This window comes from Carcharhinus amblyrhynchos, chromosome 12, assembly GCF_965287045.1.
Source record: "Carcharhinus amblyrhynchos chromosome 12, sCarAmb.v2.hapA, whole genome shotgun sequence".
In the NCBI taxonomy this organism is placed as follows: Eukaryota; Metazoa; Chordata; class Chondrichthyes; order Carcharhiniformes; family Carcharhinidae; genus Carcharhinus; species Carcharhinus amblyrhynchos.
In genome coordinates, this window is record NC_137335.1 from 68,676,318 (window position 1) to 68,701,069 (window position 24,752).

Here is a 24,752-nt window from a genome sequence, read left to right on the forward strand (position 1 = left end):
ATCTATGTCTCACTGCAACTTCTGACATCCCTCCAAACTATCCACAACACCTCTGACCTTCGTGTCATCGGCAAACTTACCAACCCATCCCTCCACTTCCTTATCTGGGTCATTTATAAAAATCACAAACAGCAAGGGTCCCAGAACAGATCCCTGGGGCACTCCACTGGTGACTGACTTCCATGCAGAAAAAAACCCATCTACAACCACTCTCTGCCATCTGTGGGTGAGCCAGTTCTGGATCCACAAAGCAACATCCCCTTGGATCCCATGCCCCGTCTCATGTATGAGAGAACACTGAATGCTCCCCCATTCCAGAATGCTTTTCCACCAGTGACCATTGGATCAGAGTTCATAAGATAATTTAAAAGAAAATCCAATAAGCATCTTAGAAGACAATTCTAAAAAGCCATTAGGAAATTATGATTGGGCAGATAGAATTAATGCAGTTTGTACTTGTTAGTTTTACAAGCATATTGGTCTAAATCATACCTTTGTCTGCTACATTTCTAGGATTGCTATGAAGTACTCTATACTCCGTTCAGAGGGCAAAACAAGGAAGTGTACCTGATTTTTAGTCTTTGGTTTATGATCCCAGATAACAATACTTGTCTCAGTAACAATCACAATTCTCTTTAACTGGCCAAGGTAACCACAGCCAGTCACTTGGGAAGTATCCTATATGAAAATGAATAAATGAATAGCATCTCTACAAAGAACCATTGTCAAAAACTAATGGAACAGAATAATTATTCATTCTTTACTACTTAGTAGTCATTTACATCTAAATTAAGCCAACAAACTTTTCTATGAAAAAAAAAACAAATTTTGAACAAGCTACTCAAAAAATGTCCTGTAACACAATTACTAATAAGCTGCACAATGAGTTGAAATTTTTGCTCAGCCTTAGTTCAGCATTAGTGCTTTTGGATGGGAATCGGAAGGTTGGGATGAAACATGAACTGAGTCGACATCTGTCTGTTCATTTGGACATGAATGGGTGATTCAGCACTATTCAAAGAAGCAGTGGCAGGGAATTCTTACATGTCCTGGTCAATACTTATCCCTCAAACAACATCTCTAGAGGAATGGTTATCATCACAAAGCTTTCTGTGAAACTTTGCCATGCACAAATTTGCTGTCATGTTCCTGCTAAACTTTGCAGATGTATGACAGTGCAGCAGTCTGGAAGCTCCCACATGGAGCTTGATCCAGAATATATAATGCCAGCGCAAAGCAGCACCAAACAAAATTGAAGGATCTGCACACTGAAAAAGCTGGTCAGTACAGCAACTAAATCTTAAGTGGAACATTAGCTGTCCTGTTCCCTGCATCACAGAAGGGGTTGGTTAGCTCCATTGGCACGTGGAGTAGAATGTTGCCAATGGCAAAGGTTTGATCCTTGTACCAACTGTGGTAATTCATGGCAGTTGCCTCCTTGTCTTGCCCCCTACTTGATGTGGAGGGGGTACCCCTCAAGCTATATAACATGTCTCTCCCTAACTCTCACAGAGAGAGAGAAAGATGCTTTTTGTTTGCACAACCTTCTTACCTTTTCAATAATTCCTCCATTTAACCTCTCCTTTCCATATTATTAGACAACTTCAATCTTGCCATCTCATCATATCTAACTTTAACCTTTCCATCACCTCTCCTTTGCTGCACTGTGCATTGTCAATCTACTTATCTGATATCAATTCCTCTTGCCCTGAACCACCCCCCATGAGTTGTTACCACTCTGCTCTTAATCTAACTCAACTTGAACCTGGATTTAGTATTAATTTCCAACTATAGTGCTATCAAGATTATATACATAACACATAAAATCTTACATCTGCACACACTTCCCATCAATGTTCTTCATTCAAAAATAAGATTCAGGTGCATAAATAGAAATTGCCTATTGTTCCAATTCGGAGTAATGGAGTCAATTTAACATTCAAGCCTTTATTCTCAAATTCCAAAAACAATTCAAAATGACTGTTGTCATATTTTATTCAGGATAAGTGAGACTTGATAAATGCTAATGCCTGAGCAATAATCTCCAGACACAACAGTACAGACCATGGAGCTGCTTCTCATCATGTTTCATGTAACTGTGTGTCAGTCAATGAAACATTGAATACCTCTATATTAAAGTTTGCTAATGACACCATCATAGTGGGTCAGATCTCAAAATATAATGAGAGAGAGTACAGGAAAGAGATAGAGAATTTAATAAACTGATGCGACAACAATAATTTACGGCAACAAAACAAAGTAATTAGTCATTGACTTCAGGAAGTGTAGTGGAGGACGTGCCCCTGCCAACATCAATGGGGATGAAGTAGAAATGGTCGAGAGTTTCTAGGTGTCCAGATCACCAACAACCTGTCCAGGTCCCTCCATGTCGATGCTATAGTTAAGAAAACCCATCAACACCTCTGCTTTCTCAGGAGACTAAGGAAATTTGGCATGTCTGCTACATCTCTCACTAACTTTTACAGATTCTCCATTGGAAATATTCTTTCTGGTTGTTTCACAGCTTGGTATGGCTCCAGCTCTTTCCAAAACAGTGAGAAACTACAAAGGATCATGAAAAATGCCCAGTCCATCACTCAAACTAGCCTCTCATGCATTGACACTGTCTACACTTCCTGCTCTCTTGGAAAAGCAGCCAACATAATCATACACTCTGGACATTTTCTCTTCCATCTTCTTCTGTCAGGAAAAAGATACAAAAGTCTGATGTCACGTACCAACCGACTCAAGAACAACTTCTTCCTTGCTGCCATCAGACTTTTGAATGGACCTATCTCGTATTAAGCTGGTCTTTGTCTACACCCTAGCTATGACTGTAACACTACATTCTGCACACTTTCCTTTTCTTCTCTATGTACAGTATGCTTTGTCTATCCTGAGTGCAAGAAACAATACTTTTCACTGTATGTTAATACATGTGACAATAATAAAACAAATCAAATCTCTGGGCTCAGGGAATCCCTTCTTATACATTCTGTTTGCAACAAAGTCTATCGAGATTAACTAAACCCAATCTTTATCCCATCTGCCCCCACAAGCCAAGTCAGCCTCTCAAGATCTCTGCCCACTCAGATTCCTAATAGTTTGTAAGCATTTCAATGTTAGTGCCTGACTAAAGTAAGGAAGACATGATGGCCTTGGTTCTAAACACATTTGTACCTCTGAGGTTCTGCAAAGGCACATACTTAGCTTTTAGTTGTCAAACAACAAGCTGCCTGTTTCGTGTTGGAGTTTTCTTTTTTATGATTTGGCCCCTTTAAAATCCTTCAGGATCAAAAGCACCCAGTTAATGAAAGACCAAACCACAACCACCTTCATATGACCTCTCAGCTACTTTTACCCAAGATGGATTTACAAGCAGGAACAAAAAAGGTCCAGTAAGACTCTGTATAACAAGGCAATTAAAGATGTATACAGTCAGTCATCATATTTCACTTTTCATTAATTAGCAAAAAAATCTAATCTAGAAATTTCCCAGGAATCTCACACCGTGGGTACGATCTAACTGCCCCGTTAGCCGCAAATCCCGTAATGGCTGCCAAATCTTGCAAGCGGTCAAAAACAGGATTTATGGCTGGTGAGATCTGTTTGAGAAGCAGAAAGGGCGTGAACCAGATTTCTGTAAATTTTAATGAAATTACATTTAGTTACTGGGCACTGTCAGGGAGCACTTGCAAGGGGCAATGCCAAGGTGGGTCCCTCCTCAATTGGGGGGTTTCTCTTTCTGCAAGGGGGTCTCCCCTTATCCCTTTGTGGGGGGCTGTGTAAGCGTGGGGGTCCCTTCTTCATGTGGGGATTGGGTGGCGTGCCCCTTATCTGCTGGGGAATTGCAAAGTCCATGGATGGTGAGCCCATGTCCGTTGGGGCAGTCCTGATATCCTTTGCGGGGAGGGGGGGGGGGGGGGGAGGCCTTAAACTGAATTTTGAGATTGCAGCACCGATCTCAGGTTCACGATGTTTAGGTCCTGCCCCTCCAGCTGGCTGTGTGATCTTCATCAGCTCTCTGAGACTGATATTAATTCAAGCAAGGAAAGGATGGCCGTGAAGCTGGGGAATTTCACACAGCTTCTTTTCTGGTCCATTCCAACACCATGCAGTTTTCAGAAGGTTGCATCCAGTGCCTGTGGAGTAGGGCAGAGGGAGGCAGAGCTTATTGGGATGGGACCTATTGGGGGTAAATCAGTGGGAGTGGGGCTATTCCAACTCATGTTTCACGATCTGTAGTAAAACCTCACAAACTTAAAAATCACTTTATATAGCTTTTTGATGTCTCAGCCACCTTCTCAGCTCTGTCTGGCTTTATAAGAACATAAGAACATAAGAAATAGGAGCAGGAGTAGGCCATCTGGCCCTTCGAGCCTGCCCCGCCATTCAATAAGATCATGGCTGATCTGTCGTGGCTCAGTTCCACTTTCCCGCCCTCTCCCCATAACCCTTAATCCCCTCTCTTATCAAAAACCCATCAACCCGCTTCTTAAAAATATTTAGCGAGGCAGCCTCCACCACTTCAACGGGCAGAGAATTCCAGAGATTCACCACCCTTTGAGTGAAGAAGTTCCTCCTGAACTCCGTTCTGAACCGCCCCCCCTCTATCTTGAGGCTGTGCCCCCTAGTCCTACTGTCTTTTTTGAGCGGGAAGAGTCTTTCCACCTCTATCCTATCCATCCCATTCATCATCTTATACGTCTCAATGAGATCTCCCCTCATTCTTCTAAACTCTAACGAGTACAAGCCTAGTTTATTCAGCCTCTCCTCATAGCTCAACCCCCTCAACTCCGGTATCAGCCTAGTAAACCTCCTCTGCACTCCCTCCAAGGCCAAAATATCCTTGCGCAGGTGCGGCGCCCAAAACTGCACACAGTACTCCAGCTGCGGCCTCACCAATGCCCTATACAGCTGCAGCAAGACCTCCCTACTTTTATATTCAATCCCCCTCGCTATGAAGGCCAGCATCCCATTCGCCTTCCTGACCACCTGCTGCACCTGCAGGCTGGGTTTTTGCGACTCATGCACAAGGACCCCGAGGTCCCTCTGCACCGTCGCCTGCTGCAGTTTTTCGCCCCGTAAGTAATAGTCCTTCCTACCATTCTTCCTACCAAAGTGGACCACCTCACACTTGCCAACATTAAATTCCATTTGCCATTTCCTGGCCCATTCGCCCAGCCTATCTAGATCCTTCTGCAGACTCTCCACACCCTCCGCACAATTTGCCTTTCCCCCAATCTTGGTGTCATCAGCAAATTTCGACACCTTACACTCGGTTCCCTCCTCCAGATCTATGAAAAGTGCTCTGTTCTAATATCTTTAACCTTAGGCTTATTGGAAATTTCTACTTATTTCTCTAGTTTCCTGCTGCTCTTCAGATCCCCAACTTATTTTCTTAAATGTTAACTCTAATGTATGGCATTTCTTCTAGCAAAGCTGAGAAAGATAGTTCCTCCCTGACTTTCTAAACCAACTGCTTCTAGCAAAACCATGAGAGCTGCCTTCTTTCTCACTACCTATTTCCTACTGCCCACAAATTCAGCAAATGCTAAAAATTAAAAGCTTCTCTTCCTTACAAAGCCCTAGTTGCTAATCAAACACTGTCGGTATATTTTTTCTTCACACCATAGCCCTCTTTAAGCACAATGGAAATACACTTGGAACTTAACCATACCCCACACATACAAATACCTTTTTCCAGCATGAATCTAACTATAGGTTCTAACCTACCAGGAAAATGCAGGAAGTAAGAGTCAATTACTAGGGAGCATAGGTTTAAGATGTGAGGGGCAAGATTTAAAGGAGATGTACGAGGCAGGTTTTTTTATACAGAGGGTGGTAGATGCCTGGGACTTGCTGCCATGGGAGGTAGTGGAAGCAGATATAATAGTGACTTTTAAAGGGCTCTTGACAAATATATCAATAAGATTGGAATGGAAGGATATGGTCCCCGGAAGTGTAGGGAGTTTTAATTGAGTCGGGCAGCATGCTCAGTACAGGCTTGGAGAGCCGAAGGACCTGTTCCTGTGCTGTAATTTTCCTTGTTCTTAAGGGGGTGGGATGCATCTTTTGGGGTATCCCTTTGCAACTCCTGCCCACCCCGTGTAAATGTTATCCCCAACACTACATTCTGCTTCCCAACCTGGCCTTCAAAATCTCTCATCCCAAAAGCACCAGACTCATCTTTATCTGGGATCCAATGATGTTTTCCATGGACCTCCGTGCAGCCCCTGGAAATCCCATCACTGATTTCTGCCACTGTTGAGACTGCAAGACCTGCTGGCAAATTAGATTAGACAGCGGCTCTCGAGTTCGGGTCTTCCTGTCATTGAGGAGGGGAGGCCTTACCCACACCTGCTTAAAGCCAGTTGCAACTTGTTAAAGCTGCTGGGCTGCACACATATGGCAATTTTTGTTCACATAAGTGGAAATATATGATACTTACACCAATGTCAGCCTGTGCTTGAAGATTCATCTGTAAAACAAATTATAAACTGCACTGAAAAATCAAACTGATTGCCAACCAAGAATCTAAAAAAAACAAATTTCTATTTAAAGTATTTTCATGTGCAGGTAACTGTCAATCAGTCAGTTCAACATTAGTACTAGGTAAAGTAATGGAATCCCTGACAGGGGGTGACACAGTGGCACAGCGGCTAGCATTGCTGCCTCACAGTGCAAAGGACTCGGGTTCAATCTCGGCTTCGGGTGACTAACTGTGTGGAGTTTGCACGTTCTCCCCGTGTCTGTTTCCTCCGGATGCTCCAGTTTCCTCCTACAGTCCAAAAATGTGTGGGTTAAGGTGATTGGACATGGTAAATTGCCCCATAGTGTCAGGAGAACTGGCAGGATAAATATGTGGAGTCAAGGGGAAGTATACGGCCTGGATGGGGTTCTGCACTGTAGGGAATCTATGATTCTATTCTACGAAAGGAAGAAAATAGAAAAAGATTTAGAAACCAAATATATGATGGTCAAAAGAGGAAGTCATGTTTGAACAATCTCATTGGAGTCTTCAAGGAAGCAACAGATAATAGACAAGTATAATACAATAGATTTCATATATCTACATTTCCAAAAGGCCTTTGATAATATATAATAGACTGATGAATACATCAGTGCAGGCTGTATCATGGGGCAAGGAGCAGAATGGAAAGCAAGAGAAGAAGCAGAGAGTAAGGATAAAGGATAGCTATTCAGAGTGGCGAAAGGTGGAAAGTGTCCCACAAGGATTTTGCAGGCATGACTATTGTTCACAATTATGGTTTAGGCTTTGAAGTTACAAATGCAATTTTTAAAATTGTGGATAACATCAAATCTGCAAGAATAGTCAATATTTTGGAGGGCAGCAATAAATTACAGGAAAACATGTGTGTCCTAGTGGGAACCATTCGCCAGATCCCTGTTGATCCAGACTTGTAGTAAACTCCGCTGATATGCTATCATGCCAGCTGGGGTGGTGGTGGGTTGTAAGAACACTTGTATGAGATTATAATACTGCAGGGAAGCCCACTAATGATATTTAAATGTACAGTAATAAGATTCTCAATCTTTCATGGCATGAACCTTATTACACCTTTAGCAGTGGGTGGGGCGGGGGTAGGGTGACAGCAGTGGGAATAATGTCAATGGGATATTGTGCCAGGTTAAAACAGTTTGAGGACTCCTGAGGAATTCTCTGACCCCACCAGCTTTTCTGCACGCCAAAAATGAAAATCCATCCTGAACAGTTGGGAAAATAGTGGTATTTTCAGGTTGGCAACCTGCAACTAGTGGAGTGCCACATGGATTAGTGCTGAGATCTTTACTCAGAGGGTAGTAAGGGTGTGGAATGCCCTGCCTGCAGCAGTTGTGGACTCGCCAACTTTAAGAGCGTTCAATGGTCCGTGGATAGGCATATGGATAAAATTGGAATAGTTTAGGTTAGAGGGTCATTAGATTGTTGTGCCAACCAGTGGAACCATCGAGGGCCGAAGGGCCTGTACCGCGCTGTAATGTTCTATGTTCAGTGAGACCACAATTATTTACAATATATCTTAATGATGACGAGGGAAGTGAATGTACTGTTACCAAGCTGGATGACACAAAAATAGGTGGGAAGACAAGTGGTGAGGATCACATAAAGAGTCTACAGAAGGATATAGGCAGGTTCAGTAAATGGGAAAAACTTGGCAGATATAATGAAATGTAGGAAAATGTGAAGTTATGCACTTTGCTAGGAAAAATAAAGGAGCTGAATATTATTTAAATGGAGAAAGACTGGAGAAAATTTCAGCACAGAGGAATAGCAGGGGTGGGGGGGGGTGTCCTCTTGCATAAATCACAAAAACCTAACATGCAAGTTCAGCGGGTCATAGCTGAGGCAAATTGAATATTGGCTTTTATTTCGTTGGAAATGGTGTAGAAAGATAGTTCAGTCTTGCTAAAATTATGCTATGCTAGACCACACCTGGAATACTGTAAACAGCCTTGGTCTCCTTATCTAAGGAAAGATATACTAGAATTGGAGGCAATCCAGAGAAGGTTCACAAGGTTGATTCCGGGTTGGAAGGGGTTTTCTTATGAAGGGACATTGAAAAGGTTAGTTGTGTGCTTACTGGTGTTTAGAAGAATGAGAGGCAACCTTATTGAGACATATTGGGTTCTCACTGGATAAAAGCAAATTAATCCAGATACTTGGATCTAAAACCAAAAGAGAAAATGCTGGAAAATCTCAGCATTTTCGAGCTTTGACAAAAGGTCAGCTGGACTCAAAACGTCAGCTCTTTTCTCTCCTCACAGAGGCTGCCAGACCTGCTGAGATTTTCCAGCATTTTCTTTTGGTTTTGCATTCTCAGGTGGCTTGAGAATGTAGATACTGAGAGGCTGTTTTCTTTGTGGGAGATTCCAGGACAGAGGGCATAATCTCTGAGTAAGAGGTCACCCCTTTAAGACACACATCAGGAAGAATTTCTCCTCTTGGAGGGTAGTAAATCTATGGAATTCTTTATTGTAGAGAGCTGTAGAAGCTGCGTTATTAAGTATGTTCAAGGTTGCGATAGAGAGATTTTTGATCAATAAGGGAATCAGGGTTATGGGGATAAGAAGGAAAAGTGGAGTTGAGAATTATTATATCAGTTCAGTAATAATCTCATTGAATGGTGGAGCAGACTCAATGGCTTACCTCTGCTCCTATGTCTCATGGCCTTACTTGCAGAGTAGGCATAGTAAATAGCAAAGTGTGAGATATTACATCTTAATATTTCATTACAACAAAGAGGCTACATATTATTCAGAAAATAAGAATCTAAATAGGGTAATGGGGCAAAGTGATCTGGGAGTACAGATTCTTCGATTATTCATATTTGTGATGTAGTTCAAGTTGGCTGTAATAAAAAAAAGACCAAATGCTGGGTTTGTTTCCAGAGGGATATAATTGAAAAGTAGTGAGGTTATGCTAAGATTGTATCAAACTGAGCTGAATCACACTTGGAACAATCTATGCAGTCCTTGTTGCAATATTGTAAAAAAGATATAATGGTACTGAAGAGGATATAAAAATCGTTTAAAAGGATGATACCAGAACTGTGAGATTATGCATATCAGGAAAGGATGACCTGGTTGTGTCTCGTTTCTGGTGAAAAGGAGAAGTTGAGTGGTGTCCTCATAGAGGTTATGATAAGGTAGACGGCACGGAGCGTGGAGTTTTAAGCCCTTCCACTAGTTGTTTGGCAAGCAGAGAAAGGGTGTAAAATTGAGCCCCATGGCAGCAGCATATGCCTATCATCTACCCACTGCTTCTGGAACCTTGCCTGTAGTGGGGAAGACCCACTCGTGGGCCTGCTGAGGTCCTTAATGGTCATTTAAAGGCCTCTTCCACAGCTGCTGATATTTAACCAGGTGCCCAGGCCACACAGTAATTTTAGCAGCTGGGGGTGTGCCTTCTGTTCAAGGATTCTGTGCCATATAAAATACTCTCAGAGTACATGGACCGGAATCTCCAACCTTGCCAGCAGTTGGGATTCTCCGGTCTTGCCACAGTGGATGGAGATTTGGCCGTGCGTCCAATTCTCCATTCTCCGAATCTCCGATGGCCGGGCATGAACGGCCAGAGAGGTGCAGTCCATATCTCCACTTCTGGGGCCGAGCAAAGCCAGAAACCATCAATATGGATAGTCAGCAAGGTCTTAAACAGAGAAATATGAAACAATTCTTCAACCAGAGTGTGACTAGAATGTAGAGCTCACTAGAACAAGTGGTTGGTGTGGATGCATTTCAGGGGAAGCTTGATAAGCATTTAAAAGAGAAGGGAATAGAGGGTTATGCAGATAGAGTTAGACAAGTTCAGATGAGAGGATATTTAAGTGGTTTGGACTGGCAGTGTCAAATATTCCCATGCAGTAAATTTTATGTAATAAACAATCGGATGGGATTTCCAGTAATTGTGGCCTAAAATAGACCACAATTGTAGCTTGTAAGCAACATATGACTCTAAAGTAGTGGAGGCATTCTGACAAATTTATTTCTATGTTGCAGTCGATGTAAGAATTGAATGCACTTCTAATTACATAAGTAAGTTCTGCTGACAGAATTTAGAGAGAGAAGTGAGGGATCCAGGAAATGCTGCCAAAGCCAGGATAGGGAATTAATGGATTCTGACACTGAAATGATTAAACCCGGGATTCAGATTCCAGTGAGCAGCTACTTTAAGCACACTGGTTAAAGTGTTGCTGCCGGAATGTTACCTGAGGTACTGTGCAATGTGCTGAGAATATAATCCAAAGGAATTATGAATGCTCGAAGTGATTTAAAAAAGTTAATCCAAATACCGTTGGACCATAGAAAAAAATTAAGTAGTGAGACCCAGGCTTTCAACATTTTTAGTAGAAACCCATATCTTAAGAGCTTTTATTGAGATTCATATTTTTAATAAAGACAGAAGATTTTTAAAACAAAAATATGTTTGGCTGGGGAAATAAATTTTAGCACCACTAAGCAAAGAAAAGGGATTGTTTTGTCTCAGTTAGCTTAGAATCCCTCATACATCTTCCGGACAATTATTGCATTCATCTGGCCGCAATGTTGAATTCACAGCCATGCAGAATAATGCAATTTGCAAAGAATGGTAATCAAATTAGTTGCAAACTGGCCCCAACAGAGAAGAATTATAAAACGCTATCCAAACTTCACAGATGAGGTAATGACCATTGCATGAATAATAATGAAAGCAACTGTTGGCAAAGTGTCAGACCCAATCTCAATATTCCTTCCACTGAAGTTGACAAGAGTCATTTGCCACACCTCAAAGCATACGCTTTAACTGTTAATTCTCTGACAGAAGAACTTTCTGATATCAGTCATTTCAGATAGTCAACATCTTTTTCTGGAGGTAAGGGAGTCTAAAACTAGAGGGCATAGGTTTAAGGTGTGAGAGCAGAGATACAACAGGGTACAGAGGGGCAATTTCTTCACACAGAGGGTGGTGAGTGTGTGGAATAAGTTGCCAGAGATAGTAGTCGAGGTGGGTACAATTTTGTTTTTTAAAAAGCATTTAGACAGTTACATGGGTAAAATAAGTATAGAGGGATATGGGCCAAACGCAAGTAATTGGGACTAGCTTAGTGGTGAAAAACAAAGGGGCAGCAAGGACAAGTTGGGCCGAAGAGCCTGTTTCCATGCTGTAAGCATCTATGTCACTATGAGTTCTAAATTTAGCATTTACTAGTGTGAACTATTTTGAGTACTCGTTCCATAATCTGGATTAAACCTGCAACCACTCTTTGGCCAGCATTTTCTGCACCCACACCCCACCCTCGGCCATGGGATTTCCCATGCCGGAAGCCATGGCTGCTGGTGGAAATTTTCCAGCTTTGCCTAAGTCTATGGGTTTTTGCATAGCTAGCCACAAGGGGTTGGCTTTGGTTGGAGGGGCTGGAAAATCTCTCTCTTGATATAGTGGGTTCACCTTTTCTATAATCTCAAACAGCTTGCGTAGCCCTTTACAAGCATGAATTAGGCACCTCTATTTCAGGCTGATCCCCCCAGCCTTCCATTGTAATTCACACCTTCAATATTAAGTCGTCTTCATGGGTGGGATTCTCCCATCCTGTTGCAGTGAATGGAGATTTAGCTGAGAACCAAATTCTCTGTCCCCTCTGGCGGATGCGGCAGGGTGTGATTGGCTGGAGAATTCCAGCTCATGACTCTTCAAGGCACTGATTCCAGTCCTTGATTGTCTTCTTTCTGTTTCATTGACCGGAACTGGACACGCAATGGATAAACATATGGATGATATTGGAATAGTGTAGGTTAGATGGGCTTTAGATTGGTTTCACAGGTCGGCGCAACATCGAGGGCCAAAGGGCCTGTACTGCGCTGTAATGTTCTTTGTCTATGTTCTACAGTACTCAAGATACAGTCTGACTTGAGCACTGGGCCAATTAATCCAACAGCAGCTTGTACTTGTACAGCACCTTTAACTTTGTAAAATGCCCCAACAGGCTTCACCAGAGTGTTCGAAAACAAATTTTGCACAGAGAGATTTTAGGGCAAATAAATTTAGTCTGACAGGCGATTTCAAGAGAGGATGAGAGGCAATCAACCCCTATCACTATAAAAGCCCCAATCTCATGCGCTGTAATTTTGTTTACTATACTCCTGTGTGACTTTCTCAAACACCTTTTGAAAATTTAAATACACCGCACCCACTGGTTTTCCTTTATGCTACGAGTAACATCCTCAAAAAACTCCAACAGATTTGTCAAACATGATTTCCCTTTCATAATCATGTTGACTCCGTCTAAACACATCATTTTTTTAAGTGTTAAGTTATCATGTTTTTTATAACTGATTATGGTTGGAGTTTTCCAGCTAGCTAGAATCCTACAGTGCAGGAGGGCATTTGGCCCATTGAGCCTGCACCAACCACAATCCCACCCAGGGCCCTTTTCCCATAATCCCATGCGTTTACCCTAGCTAGTCCCCCTGACACTAAGGGACAATTAGCATGGCCAATGCTCCAAACCTGCACATCTTTGGACCATGGGAGGAAACCAGAGCACCCGGAGGAAATCCACGCAGGTACAGGGGAGAACATGCAAACTCCATACAGAGTGTCACCCAAGACGGGAATCGAATCTGGGACCCTGGCACTGTGAGCAGCAGTGCTAACCACTGTGCCACTGTGCTGCTGTTCACACTGGTGGGATCTTCTTGTCCCATCAATGGCGTGGGGTGCAGTCAATGGGAAATCCTATAGTGGCGGGACCAGGTAATCCTGTCCCCAGAGAATGGCATGCCAACTCCTGCTGTGAGAAACACACCAAGGGAAAGCCAGAAAATCCTAACTTAAAGTATCTTCCTAACTACTGAAATCAAACCATGGTTCTCTGTTTTCTTTCTCCCTCTCTTCTTAAATAATAGGGTTACATTTGCTACTTTCCAGTTTTCAGGAACCTTCCCAGATTCTACACAATTTTGAAGGATAACCACCTATTCACCTACTATCTCTACAGCTACAGCCACCTCCTGCAGGCACATTTTTCGTATACCACCTCTTTATTAATATCAATTTCTTTCAGTCCCCCATTTTAACCAGCCCTTTGATTCCCAGGTATTCATGTATCTTCCTCTACGAATATTGACACAAAGAGGAGAATTTTCCCATCCCATCCGCCACGGGAATCATAGTGGATTGGGGCAGGAGGGGTGCACCATGCAAAGGTCCATTGACCTTGGGAGTTTTCTAGTTTTCGGCTGATCGTGGCCGGAAAATCCCGCCCAAAGTAATTGTTTTGTTTCTCCGCCATTTCCCTATTCTCCATTACATAATACTGAATCTAAAATAGCCCTATTCCCAGTTAGGTCTCAATACACTGCTCCCAAATCACACCTTGTGTACATTCCAGGAGTCCAGCCTCCACAGCATGTGCTAGTTAGGTTTACCCAGTCTAAATGCAAATTAAATGTGCCCATTATTACTATATTACTTGTGTTACATGCACTTTGTTTTCTTGATTGATACTGTACCCAACATTACCACTATAGATTGGTGGCCTATAAAAGACTCCCATTAGTGTTTGCTGCCCCTTGCTATTTCTGAGCTCCACCCAATCTAATTCTCCCTAAGGAGACTCTTGTGCTACCTTGGTTCGGTTAGGCTATCTGACAGTCACCCATAGTGTGGATGAGAAATAGGAAGGGCTTAATGATACATCTAAGTGGGACAAAAGACAAGGCAGGGAGAGAAGCGATTGCAGGTGCTTTCCCATCTGTAAAAATGGAATCAGGCAAATGCATTCCTGACAACAATGGGGAAGAGAATGGTACGGTCAAATCATAGAATAGAATCAAATCATAGAATCCCAATAGCATGGAAAAGGTATACAGCCGGTTGAGTCCGCACCAACTCCCTGACAGAATATTTTACACAGGCATTATCCCCATAGCCCATAGCTAATCTATCTAACCTGCACATCTTTGGACTGTGGGAGGAAACTGGAGTACCCGGAGGAAACCCATACAAGCACGGAGAGAATGTACAAATTCCACAGAGACAGTCACCCAAGGTCAGAATCAAACTGGAATCCCTGGAGCTGTGAGGCAGCATTGCTAACCACTGTGCCATCCACATTATTTTGTACAGAATAAAAGCAAGGCTAATGAATGTCTAGTTGCTTGAGTTTATTTTATCCTTTTTTTTAAATACAGGCATTATTTGGTTCCATTTCTAGTTTACTGGCATCTCTTCAGTGAAATTGTGGTTATCAGTGGGCCACAAATCAGTATTCCAGGATAAATACAGTTAATCCCTGTTATACATCCTAAATGTTTTCTAGGTCTTTTCCCTTATTTGTATTAGTTGGCTTAAGGTTTGATCCATGTGCTCAAAAGAAAGCACATGGCAGGTTGGCTTATAATGTTGGACAGGTATTACCATTGCTTGCCTGAAGTTCCAACATTTTCAAACATGCTGCTTACTGCAGTACTCAATATTATAGAAAATTTCCTGTTCTAAAGGAAAGATATTATCTCTTTAGAGAATAAAACCACGGCTTCTGACAGATAAGATCACGTAAATGAGATTAATATATTTTTCTAACATAAATTTGTCAGTGCAAATTATGAGATGAAAATTAAATCTGACAGATGGCGTGTTGTTATAGTGCAAAAAATTGTGATCCTATATCATTCCGAATATTTTGATAATGCAAAATATGTAATTAAATATCCTCACATGTATAAATACTGGTTGTCACCCCGACAAAAGTATATGCAGTTCTCTCAAGAATGTGAAAGGTTCAATTAGTGAAAATTGCACACAACTCATCGAGCCTTGGTTAATTGCATCTTATAGGTGTTATTTTAAACACATTCTGGAACACTTTGTCAGTGCTGGGCTAAATGATAAGCAAGCGCAAATAGACATTATTGATTACAGTGAAAAGTTCATTTATACCCTTGCAAAAAAGTTTACTTTTAATCCCTTTGTTCAGCAAAAATCACTTTAAAACAAATACAAATCCTCAGCACAATTGATTCTCCAGGTCTGATGCAGTTAGAACTCTTCTCAGAATTAACCTTCCAAGCAATGACTAACGATTGCTCTAGTCAAAGTGGAGAAATCATTCCAAAACGCTAAGAGAAAAAAAATGCTGATATTTTTGATAAAGGATTTAATGAAAACATCACTTAGGGGAGGGGCGGGGGGGGCATGGTGGCACAGTGAATAGCACTGCTGCCTCACAGCGCCAGAGACCTGGGTTCAATTCCAGTCTCGGGTCACAATCTGCGTGGAGGTTGCACATTCTCCTATGTCTGCATGAGTTTCCTCCAGGTACTCTGGTTTCCTCCTACAGTCCGAAGGTGTGTGGGTTAGGTTTGTTGACCATCATAAATTGACCTTTCATGTCAGGGGGATTAGGAAGGGTGCAAGGATAGGACACAACCTGAGTGAGATTGTGGTTGGTGCAGCCTCAATGGGCCAAATGGCCTCCTTCTGCACTATAGGGATTCTATGACTACAAAACAAAATTTTGTATTTTATACTCATGCTCAGAGTCCAGCCCAATGTGAGCGTTATGAACGTTCTCAAGATGCAGGAGATGTTGCCAAGGTCAGCATCTAGTTGGTCATGGCTAGCATAAGGTGCTGAGCTTTCTACTTGAACTGCTGTAGTGGGTTTTGTCAGACATCCTCAGTTACCTGAATTAAAAGTTCACTAATAATTTCCAATATTACCTGTCTACTATAAAGTAAAATTATTCCCTTTAGTGTAACTGCTAACACTTGATCAAGCTGGGGCACCTTAACGACAGACTGAATATGATCATGTCTCCTCTTCTCTTCTGTCAAAACAAGAACAGTGGATTGCAAGGAAGATAATTCATTAGAAAAATACATTTGTTTTTACAAATAATGCCATCCATCCACGGGTTTATTTCTAGATCAGCAATTTTGCCAGTGATCTATTGACTCAAAAGTACTCATGCCAAGTGTAAGAAAATAGCGATTTAGTGAGCTTAACCATTACTGATCTTATTTGGGTATGCTAGCTGCTGACACTGCTGTCTAAATTTTCATCTACGGTGGTAATCCCATCTGAATTCACCCTGACCCAAGGCAGGGAGGGACACAGGGGGATGTACAACTCTGCAGTAAAGGAGCACAACTTCTGATCTCCATCAAAGCTAAACTGTAAATTCCAGGCACTTTTAGATTTGGTGCACTGGCTGAGCACAATCAATGACTCCATAATCAACTCTACTCTGCTTGTGACAATAACATTTTAAGGCCTTTGTCTTCTTAACAATGTCCTTCCCAGGAACAATCAGGTTTGCATTTGGCAAACAGAATCACAGAATTATTATGGCACAGTAGGAGGCCATTTCACCCATCTTGTCTGCACCAGCCTTCCGAATGAGACAAGGGAATACACTATAAGTTTAGTTTATTTATTATTGTCACAAGAAGGCTTATATTCACACTCAATGAAGTTACAGTGAAAATCCCCTAGTCGCCACATTCTGGCACTTGTTTGGGTACATCGAGGGATAATTTAGCATGGCCAATGTACCTAACCAGCACATCTTTAAGACTGTGGAAGGAAACCAGAGCATCTGGTGGAAACCCATGCAGATACAAGGAGAACGTGCAGAGTCCACGTAGAAGTTCAGATCCAAGCCAGGAATTGAACCCAGGTCTCTGGCAGTATGAGGTTATGATGTGGAAGTGCCGGCATTGGAATGGAGTAAGCATGGTAAGAAGTCTCACAACACTAGGTTAAAGGCTAATAGGTTTATTTGGTAGCACAACCTTTCGGAGTGTCACTCTTCTTCAGGTGAGTGAGGAGTTGTGTTCACAAACAGAGCATATATAGACACAAACTCAATTTACAAGATAATGGTTGGAATGTGAGTCTTTACAGGTAATCAAGTCTTAAAAGTACAGACAATGTGAGTGAAGAGAGCTTTAAGAACAGGTTAAAGAGGTGTGTATGGTCTCAAGCCTGGACAGTTAATGAGATTTTGAAAGCCCAGGCAGCAGTGAGGCAGTAGTACTAATCACTGTGCTACCATGCCGCCCGATGGAGATTAGTGGTGGAATGAGAAGTTTAGCAGGACAGAGGAACTTTGGTTTGCATTACCACAGAAGGTGACAGATCAAGTAGGTTAAAAAAAGCATACTGGATATTTTCTTTCATTAGCTGAAATGTAGAATATCTGAGCAATTAGAGTTATATTAAAACAATATAAAACACCAGTTTGGCCACAGTTAGAGCACTGCACACAGTTGTCGTCACCACATTAAGGGAAGATCAGGTTGCCCTAGAGATGATACTGAGCATATTTACAAGGATGTTGTCAGGAGTGGACAATTTTAGCTTTGAGAATAGATTGGAATGGCTGGAGTGGCTTTCTTTAGAACAGAGGAGATCTGAGGTTCACAAAATTATAAATTGACCAGATGAAGCAGATTGGAATGATCTGTTTCCCTGAGATCAATAGCCAGGGGGATAATTCAAAGTAATTGGTTAAGAATTAAAAGGGAGTTGAGGGGAAATGTTTCCACCCTGTGGATGGTGGGAGTCTAGAACTCACTGTCTGAAAAGGTGGCTGAGGCAGAAAGCCGTGTTGCACTTGAGAAATGCTTGGCTATTATGCACTTGAAGCCCGTAGCCTGTAGGGTTACTGACCAAGGTTTGAACAGTGCAATTAAACTGGATTGCTCTTTCATGGCCAGCTCAGAGCTACAATCAGCTAAATGGCTTCCTTTGTTTTTCATTCTTCCATTGGATGTGGACGTTGCTGGAAAGACCTGGGCAGCACGGTAGCACAGTGGTTAGCACTGCTGCCTTACAGTGCCAGGGACCCAGCTTCAATTCTGGCTTCGGGTCACAGCCTGTGTGGAGTTTGCTCTTTCTCCCCATGCCTGTATAGGTTTCCTTTGGGTGCTCTGGTTTCCTCCCACACTCTAAAGATGTGTGGGTTAGGTTGATTGACCAAGGTAAATTGACTCCAGTGTCAAGAGATTAGTAGGTAACTGTGTGAGGTCATGGGAATAGGGGCTGGGTGGGATTGTGGTTGGTACAGACTTGATGGGCTGAATGGCCTCCTTCTGTAGGGATTCTATGACCTGAAATTATTGTCCACCCCTAATTGCTCTTGAGAAGGCAGTGATAGGCTTGTGAGCTGCCTTCTTGAACTGCTACAGTCCTTCTGGTGCAGGTACCAACAATGCTGTTAGGAAAGGAAATGTGCTGTAAATTTTCTGTTTCTTTATTTCTAACAGCAATGGTAAGGCATTAATGGAGAAAAATGTATACATATTGTTTGAATAAGCTCACTTAAAGGTATGCAGGTGCGTTCAGCTTCTGCTGATATGTTACGCCGTTGTTTAAGAAGGGTGCCAGGCAAAAGGCGGGGAATTATAGGCCGGTTAGTTTAACATCTGTGGTAGGTAAAATGTTAGAATCCGTCATTAAGGAGGAAATTGTGAGGCATCTTGAAGGGAATTGCTTGATAGGGCAGACGCAACACGGTTTCATTAAAGGGAAGTCGTGTCTGACAAATTTACTGGAGTTCTATGAGGATGTGTCTAGGGCAGTGGATAGAGGAGAGCCGGTGGATGTGGTCTTTCTGGATTTTCAGAAGGCGTTTGACAAGGTACCTCACAAGAGGTTATTGCAGAAGGTCAGGGGACATGGAGTTGGGGGTAGGGTGTTAGCGTGGATAGAGGATTGGTTGTCAAATAGGAGGCAGAGAGTGGGGGTCAATGGGTGCTATTCGGATTGGCGGGTGGTGACTAGTGGGGTGCCCCAGGGGTCGGTGCTGGGGCCTCAGCTTTTTACCATTTATATAGATGATCTGGAGGAGGGAACCAAGCGTAGGGTGTCGAAATTTGCTGATGACACCAAGATTGGGGGAAAGGCAAATTGTGCGGAGGGTGTGGAGAGTCTGCAGAAGGATCTAGATAGGCTGGGCGAATGGGCCAGGAAATGGCAAATGGAATTTAATGTTGGCAAGTGTGAGGTGGTCCACTTTGGTAGGAAGAATGGTAGGAAGGACTATTACTTACGTGGCGTAAAACTGCAGCAGGCGACGGTGCAGAGGGACCTCGGGGTCCTTGTGCATGAGTCGCAAAAACCCAGCTTGCAGGTGCAGCAGGTGGTCAGGAAGGCGAATGGGATGCTGGCCTTCATAGCGAGGGGGATTGAATATAAAAGTAGGGAGGTCTTGCTGCAGCTGTATAGGGCATTGGTGAGGCCGCAGCTGGAGTACTGTGTGCAGTTTTGGGCGCCGCACCTGCGCAAGGATATTTTGGCCTTGGAGGGAGTGCAGAGGAGGTTTACTAGGCTGATACCGGAGTTGAGGGGGTTGAGCTATGAGGAGAGGCTGAATAAACTAGGCTTGTACTCGTTAGAGTTTAGAAGAATGAGGGGAGATCTCATTGAGACGTATAAGATGATGAATGGGATGGATAGGATAGAGGTGGAGAGACTCTTCCCACTCAAAAAAGACAGTAGGACGAGGGGGCACAGCCTCAAGATAAAGGGGAGGCGGTTTAGAACGGAGTTGAGGAGGAACTTCTTCACTCAAAGGGTGGTGAATCTCTGGAATTCTCTGCCCGTTGAAGTTGTGGAGGCTGCCTCGCTAAATATTTTTAAGAAGCGGGTTGATGGGTTCTTGATAAGAGAGGGGATTAAGGGTTATGGGGAGAGGGCGGGAAAGTGGAACTGAGCCACGACAGATCAGCCATGATCTTATTGAATGGCGGGGCAGGCTCGAAGGGCTAGATGGCCTACTCCTGCTCCTATTTCTTATGTTCTTATGTTCTTATATCCCAGAAATCCAGGAAACAGCAATGAGCTGAAAGATTGGCTAATTGACATGCCTTATCTTAGAATCTCTACAGTGCAGAAGGAGGCCATTCGGCCCATCAAGTCTGCACTGACCACAATCCACCCAGGCCCTATTTCCTTAATCCTATGTATTTACCCTGCTCGCCTCCCTGACATTATGGGGCAATTTACCATGGCCAATCAACTTAACCCGCACATCTTTGGGCATTTCTTGTCAGCTTTAACCTCATTTGCCTCTATTGTGGGGACCATAATTTGGATTCAATTGAAATTTGAATTTGGTTTGGAGCAAGTGAGGAATGGATTTGGGTTTAGTTGGTCCAACAAGAGTATCGGCTTTGTTACTTGAAGGATGGAGATTGGCTAATTGACCAATTCCCTGACAAATGTCAACAACAGGATATGAAAGGGGAGCAACACTCACAGGCAAATGGTTGAAGTTGAAAGTCTTCCATTCCATAGTACCAAATTCAATCATCTCAACAAGCACAAATTTCACAATAAAGAACAAGATTTACACAGAGCTTTGAGGCCCGACAAGGCAATAATTCCAAAGTAATCCAGGCACACATTAACGTGCTGATGCCTATGTGTATTGGGAATCTTACCAAAACTTAAATGTCAGAAGCTCAGACAGAAAACTACTGTGAAGCTCCCCAGCTCTACAGACCAGTTTTCCTTCCAGATTTTGAGCCCTTTCGTCCAAAAAGAGTGGGTGTGGTTTATATCATCGCTCAGGTGGGGAAGAGCCTTATAAAGCCGGCAAGACTCACTCAACAGAGATTGGGGTGCCATCTCTAAAGGGCGCCTTCATCAGATAAAATCTTGACTGCACCCCGCCCCCACCTTCACCACAGAGGTATCAGGGTGCCAAATCTCTCCCTGCCAATAATCATCAGCAGCATTCCTATCCTCTACCACCCCCCCTCACTATTATTGCTCGCATTCCCATTCTCCTCCCCTCACAATCATCGCCAGCATCCCCACCCCCCTCAGTGCCCCGCCTTCCCCCCACACATAAATTAACACCTCCTCCATAGGGCTTCCACTAAGGCCCAAACTTGGCACTGCCCACTGGCACGTGTTAGCACTTCCAGATTGGCAGTGTGTCAGCCTGTGCTAGCGCGCAGTGCCAGGGTAGTGACCGGGCATGTCCATCTCTGCAGGGCCTGTACTTACCTCTGCGTCCCTGGACTGTCAGCTGTCTTTTGTTCAGCCAAACCTGTTGTGTATTAATATTTAGTGAGGTGGGGGGGGGGGAGCATTTATAACATTTAAATACATTAGAATCTACTTCAATGAGGTTCCAGTCCTTTGTGGGCCTGAACCTTGTGATGCCACTGGCAAGAGACAAGGAAAATTGGGATCTCTCCGTAGAGAATTGCATTTCCAGATTCTCTCTGGACTTTGTGCTGGTGACCTGGCCCGTGGAGAGTGCAAGCTCAAAATCTCCCCCAAAGATTAACCAATAAAAAGAATAGCATTTCAAAACTTCACTAAAATAGAAATTAATGCATTCGCAATTACATTTTGCAATGGTTCAGCTCTTCCCAGACAACAAGCATCTCAATTATACAGACAAAGAAGACTCCAGGTTCTATTGCTCATCTCTGCTGAGCTAGCTGACCTCAACTGCTGAACTCAAACATTTAACAGTATTTTACAGCAAAGACAGAAACGTTCTCATAAACCCCAATTTAAGCCGCAAAAAGAACCTAGACTAAAAACAGCAGGCAAATAACTACTTCACTGAGTGTCTAAAGAAGTATTGCAATGTCAGACATGCTGGGGGCAATTCTTTGACCCACACGCACAGGCACAAATCGCCTAATGGCCAGAGCCTCTCATGACAGAGGCCATAATGCAATTTGCACAGGGGAGGGCTCACTTTGAGATTCTTCCCACCCCTGGCCAGCAACATCATCGAGTTCATGCCCTCGCTAGGTGGGAAGCAAATTAGCATATTCAACTCATGATTTAAATATGCAAAATTGGCTTTTATGTTGAATTCAGTTGGCTCCTTAAATTTGCCCGCTGGTCCGCGCAACATGAAGCCAGCGGGAATTACTACTAGATTTGTGATATTATGCGGCTGTAAAAAGATGCTATGTAAATGCAAGTTCTTTCTCTTTGTGCTCGGTTTCTTGGGATTCTACCCTGCCACCCCCTCACCCTCCGCCAAATCCCCACCACCAACCAACTGAATTACAAAAGCATGTTCTCATCTTCGAGTTATTTTTGGCAGATAGGTCATACAAAACACAAAATTGATACAATTACCTATGATTGCTTGTTTAAGTTAAGCTAAGTTATCAAAAGACACCACTCAGCTCCAAATTAAATCTTGCACATCAACATATTACGGATTTCCGTGTGTAATTCAATGTAAATTCAGTGCCATCTTTTATCTCAACAATTGCTGATACAGTATAATTCTGTTACTGAGCAATGGCAAATTAGTTGTTATACTTATTTATTTCTCAACCGTTCAAACCAAAATGAATATCAACATAATTTAATAACTAAATCATTCTGTAGGAACCATTACAATACCTTCTCCCAGTTCAATTTGTTGTCGCTTTGAAACCGAAAATATGGGTAATATGTCAAAGATATTACTGTCATCTGATGGAAAATACCCAAAAAGCTGCATAACAAAACAAAAATACATGATTATTAACATACACTTCTTACAAATACTGCTATTGTTACAATTCATGAGCTAAATGGCTGGTAATAATTGAGATGATGAGAAATTCTACTTTATCAAAAGAAAAATGGCAATTCCTTCCAAAGCTAATGCTATTCAGTCCTCACGTAAAGTTCATAAAAGCTTTCTTCATGCTGTCAGAATCTGCCGTCAAACCTTGTTGCATATCTCAGCACTGCACGGAAACCATAGAATTATAGGGCAGCATGATGGCACTGTGATTAGCACTGCTGCCCCACAGTGCCAGGTGCCTGGTTCAATTCTCAGCTTAGCTTACTGTCTGTGTGGAGTTTATACGTTCTCCCTGCGGCTGCGTGGGTTTCCTCTGGGTGCTCAGTTTCTTCCCACAGTCCAAAAGATGTGCTGATTAAGTGCATTGGCCATGTTAAATTCTCCCTCAGTGTACCCAAACGGGCGCCAGAGTGTGGCAACTAGGGAATTTTCACAGTAATTTCATTGCAGTATTCATGTAAGCCTACTTATGACAATAATAAATAACCTAGAATCATGTAGCAGGGAAGGTCATTCAGCCTAACCTGTTTGAACAGGGTCTTTTAAAGAGCTACTCAATTTAGTCTCAAACTCCAGCTTTTATCACATAATGCAGCAAATTTAATACTTTTTAAGTACATGGCTGTTGAGTTCCTGGAACATGAAAAGAAACCCAGATCTTTATTCCTTTGCAATTTAAAACAAAACTTTCTGTTGAGCTGGAAAAGATGGCTGCCACAAGTCACATGACCAAATGATTGGCCCTTTATCTGGGAGTTACCACCAGAAATTGGAGGAATTAAGGAATTTTTTTCTCAGTTTCAGGAATCTCACACCTCATTGTGCACACTTCTTAAATTCATTCACACATCAGAAAGAGCTGCTGACAGACCCATATCATTCCTGGAACTGTCCAAGCTCATTTCAAAGGGGGAACCAAAGGGATGTTATTTGCATTTAATAAGCTCGCATTGCTCGTGAAGTCAGTAGGTCTGCCTAGATAATGGCTTCCCAACACTAGTTCCCTCAATAGGGATGGTAACTCAACAATGAATGACTGGGGCACTATCAGTCCTGAAATAAAAGCCAATTCCAGATAAAATTTCTCCTTGAAGTCTTGTGGAGAAAAAGATCACATAACCCAAGTGACCATTTTGAGCTCTCTATATGTCTTTGAGAATTGAGAAATCCTCAGACTGCTGCTTTAGACAGGACTGCAGCAACCCAGCTGGGTAAGCAGTTGGTTATCACCTCTCAACCCCACAAAGCCTGCTTGAATTTAAAGGGCCCTGATCAAACGTGCCAAACGGTCTCAGCATATAAAGCCCATTGTGCTGCAGCATCATTCATTTCATAGAATCCCTACAGTGCAGAAGAAGGCCTTTCAGCCCATCGAGTCTGCACTAACCACAGTCCCACCCAAATTCCTCGTCCCATTACCCCACACATTTACCCTGCTAATCCCTCTGACACCAGGGTCAAGTTATCATGGCCAATCAACCTAACCCGCACATCTTTGGGCTGTGGGAGGAAACCGGAGCACCTGGAGGAAATCCACCCAGACATGGGGAGAATGCGCATATTCCACACAGACAGTGACCCAATGCTGGAGTTGAACCCAGGTCTCTAGTGCTGTGAGGCAGCAGTGCTAACCACTGTGTCACCATGCCTCCCTGTTTAGGATTTATGTATTGTTATCTCCAACAA

The 24,752-nt window shown here is 42.8% G+C and overlaps 1 protein-coding gene across 1 annotated transcript in view; it reads right to left on the reverse strand.

The window, feature by feature from the left end:
- LOC145350470 (WD repeat-containing protein 64-like) overlaps positions 1-24,752 on the reverse strand; it is a 115,974-nt gene that overhangs the window by 77,778 nt on the left and 13,444 nt on the right. The window contains exons 3-6 of the mRNA XM_080199670.1: positions 22,898-22,991; positions 16,225-16,331; positions 6,452-6,481; positions 568-678 (exon numbers count right to left, since the gene is read on the reverse strand). Coding sequence (XP_080055796.1) covers positions 568-678; positions 6,452-6,481; positions 16,225-16,331; positions 22,898-22,991 — 342 coding nt within the window. The remainder of the gene's footprint in view (positions 1-567; positions 679-6,451; positions 6,482-16,224; positions 16,332-22,897; positions 22,992-24,752) is intronic.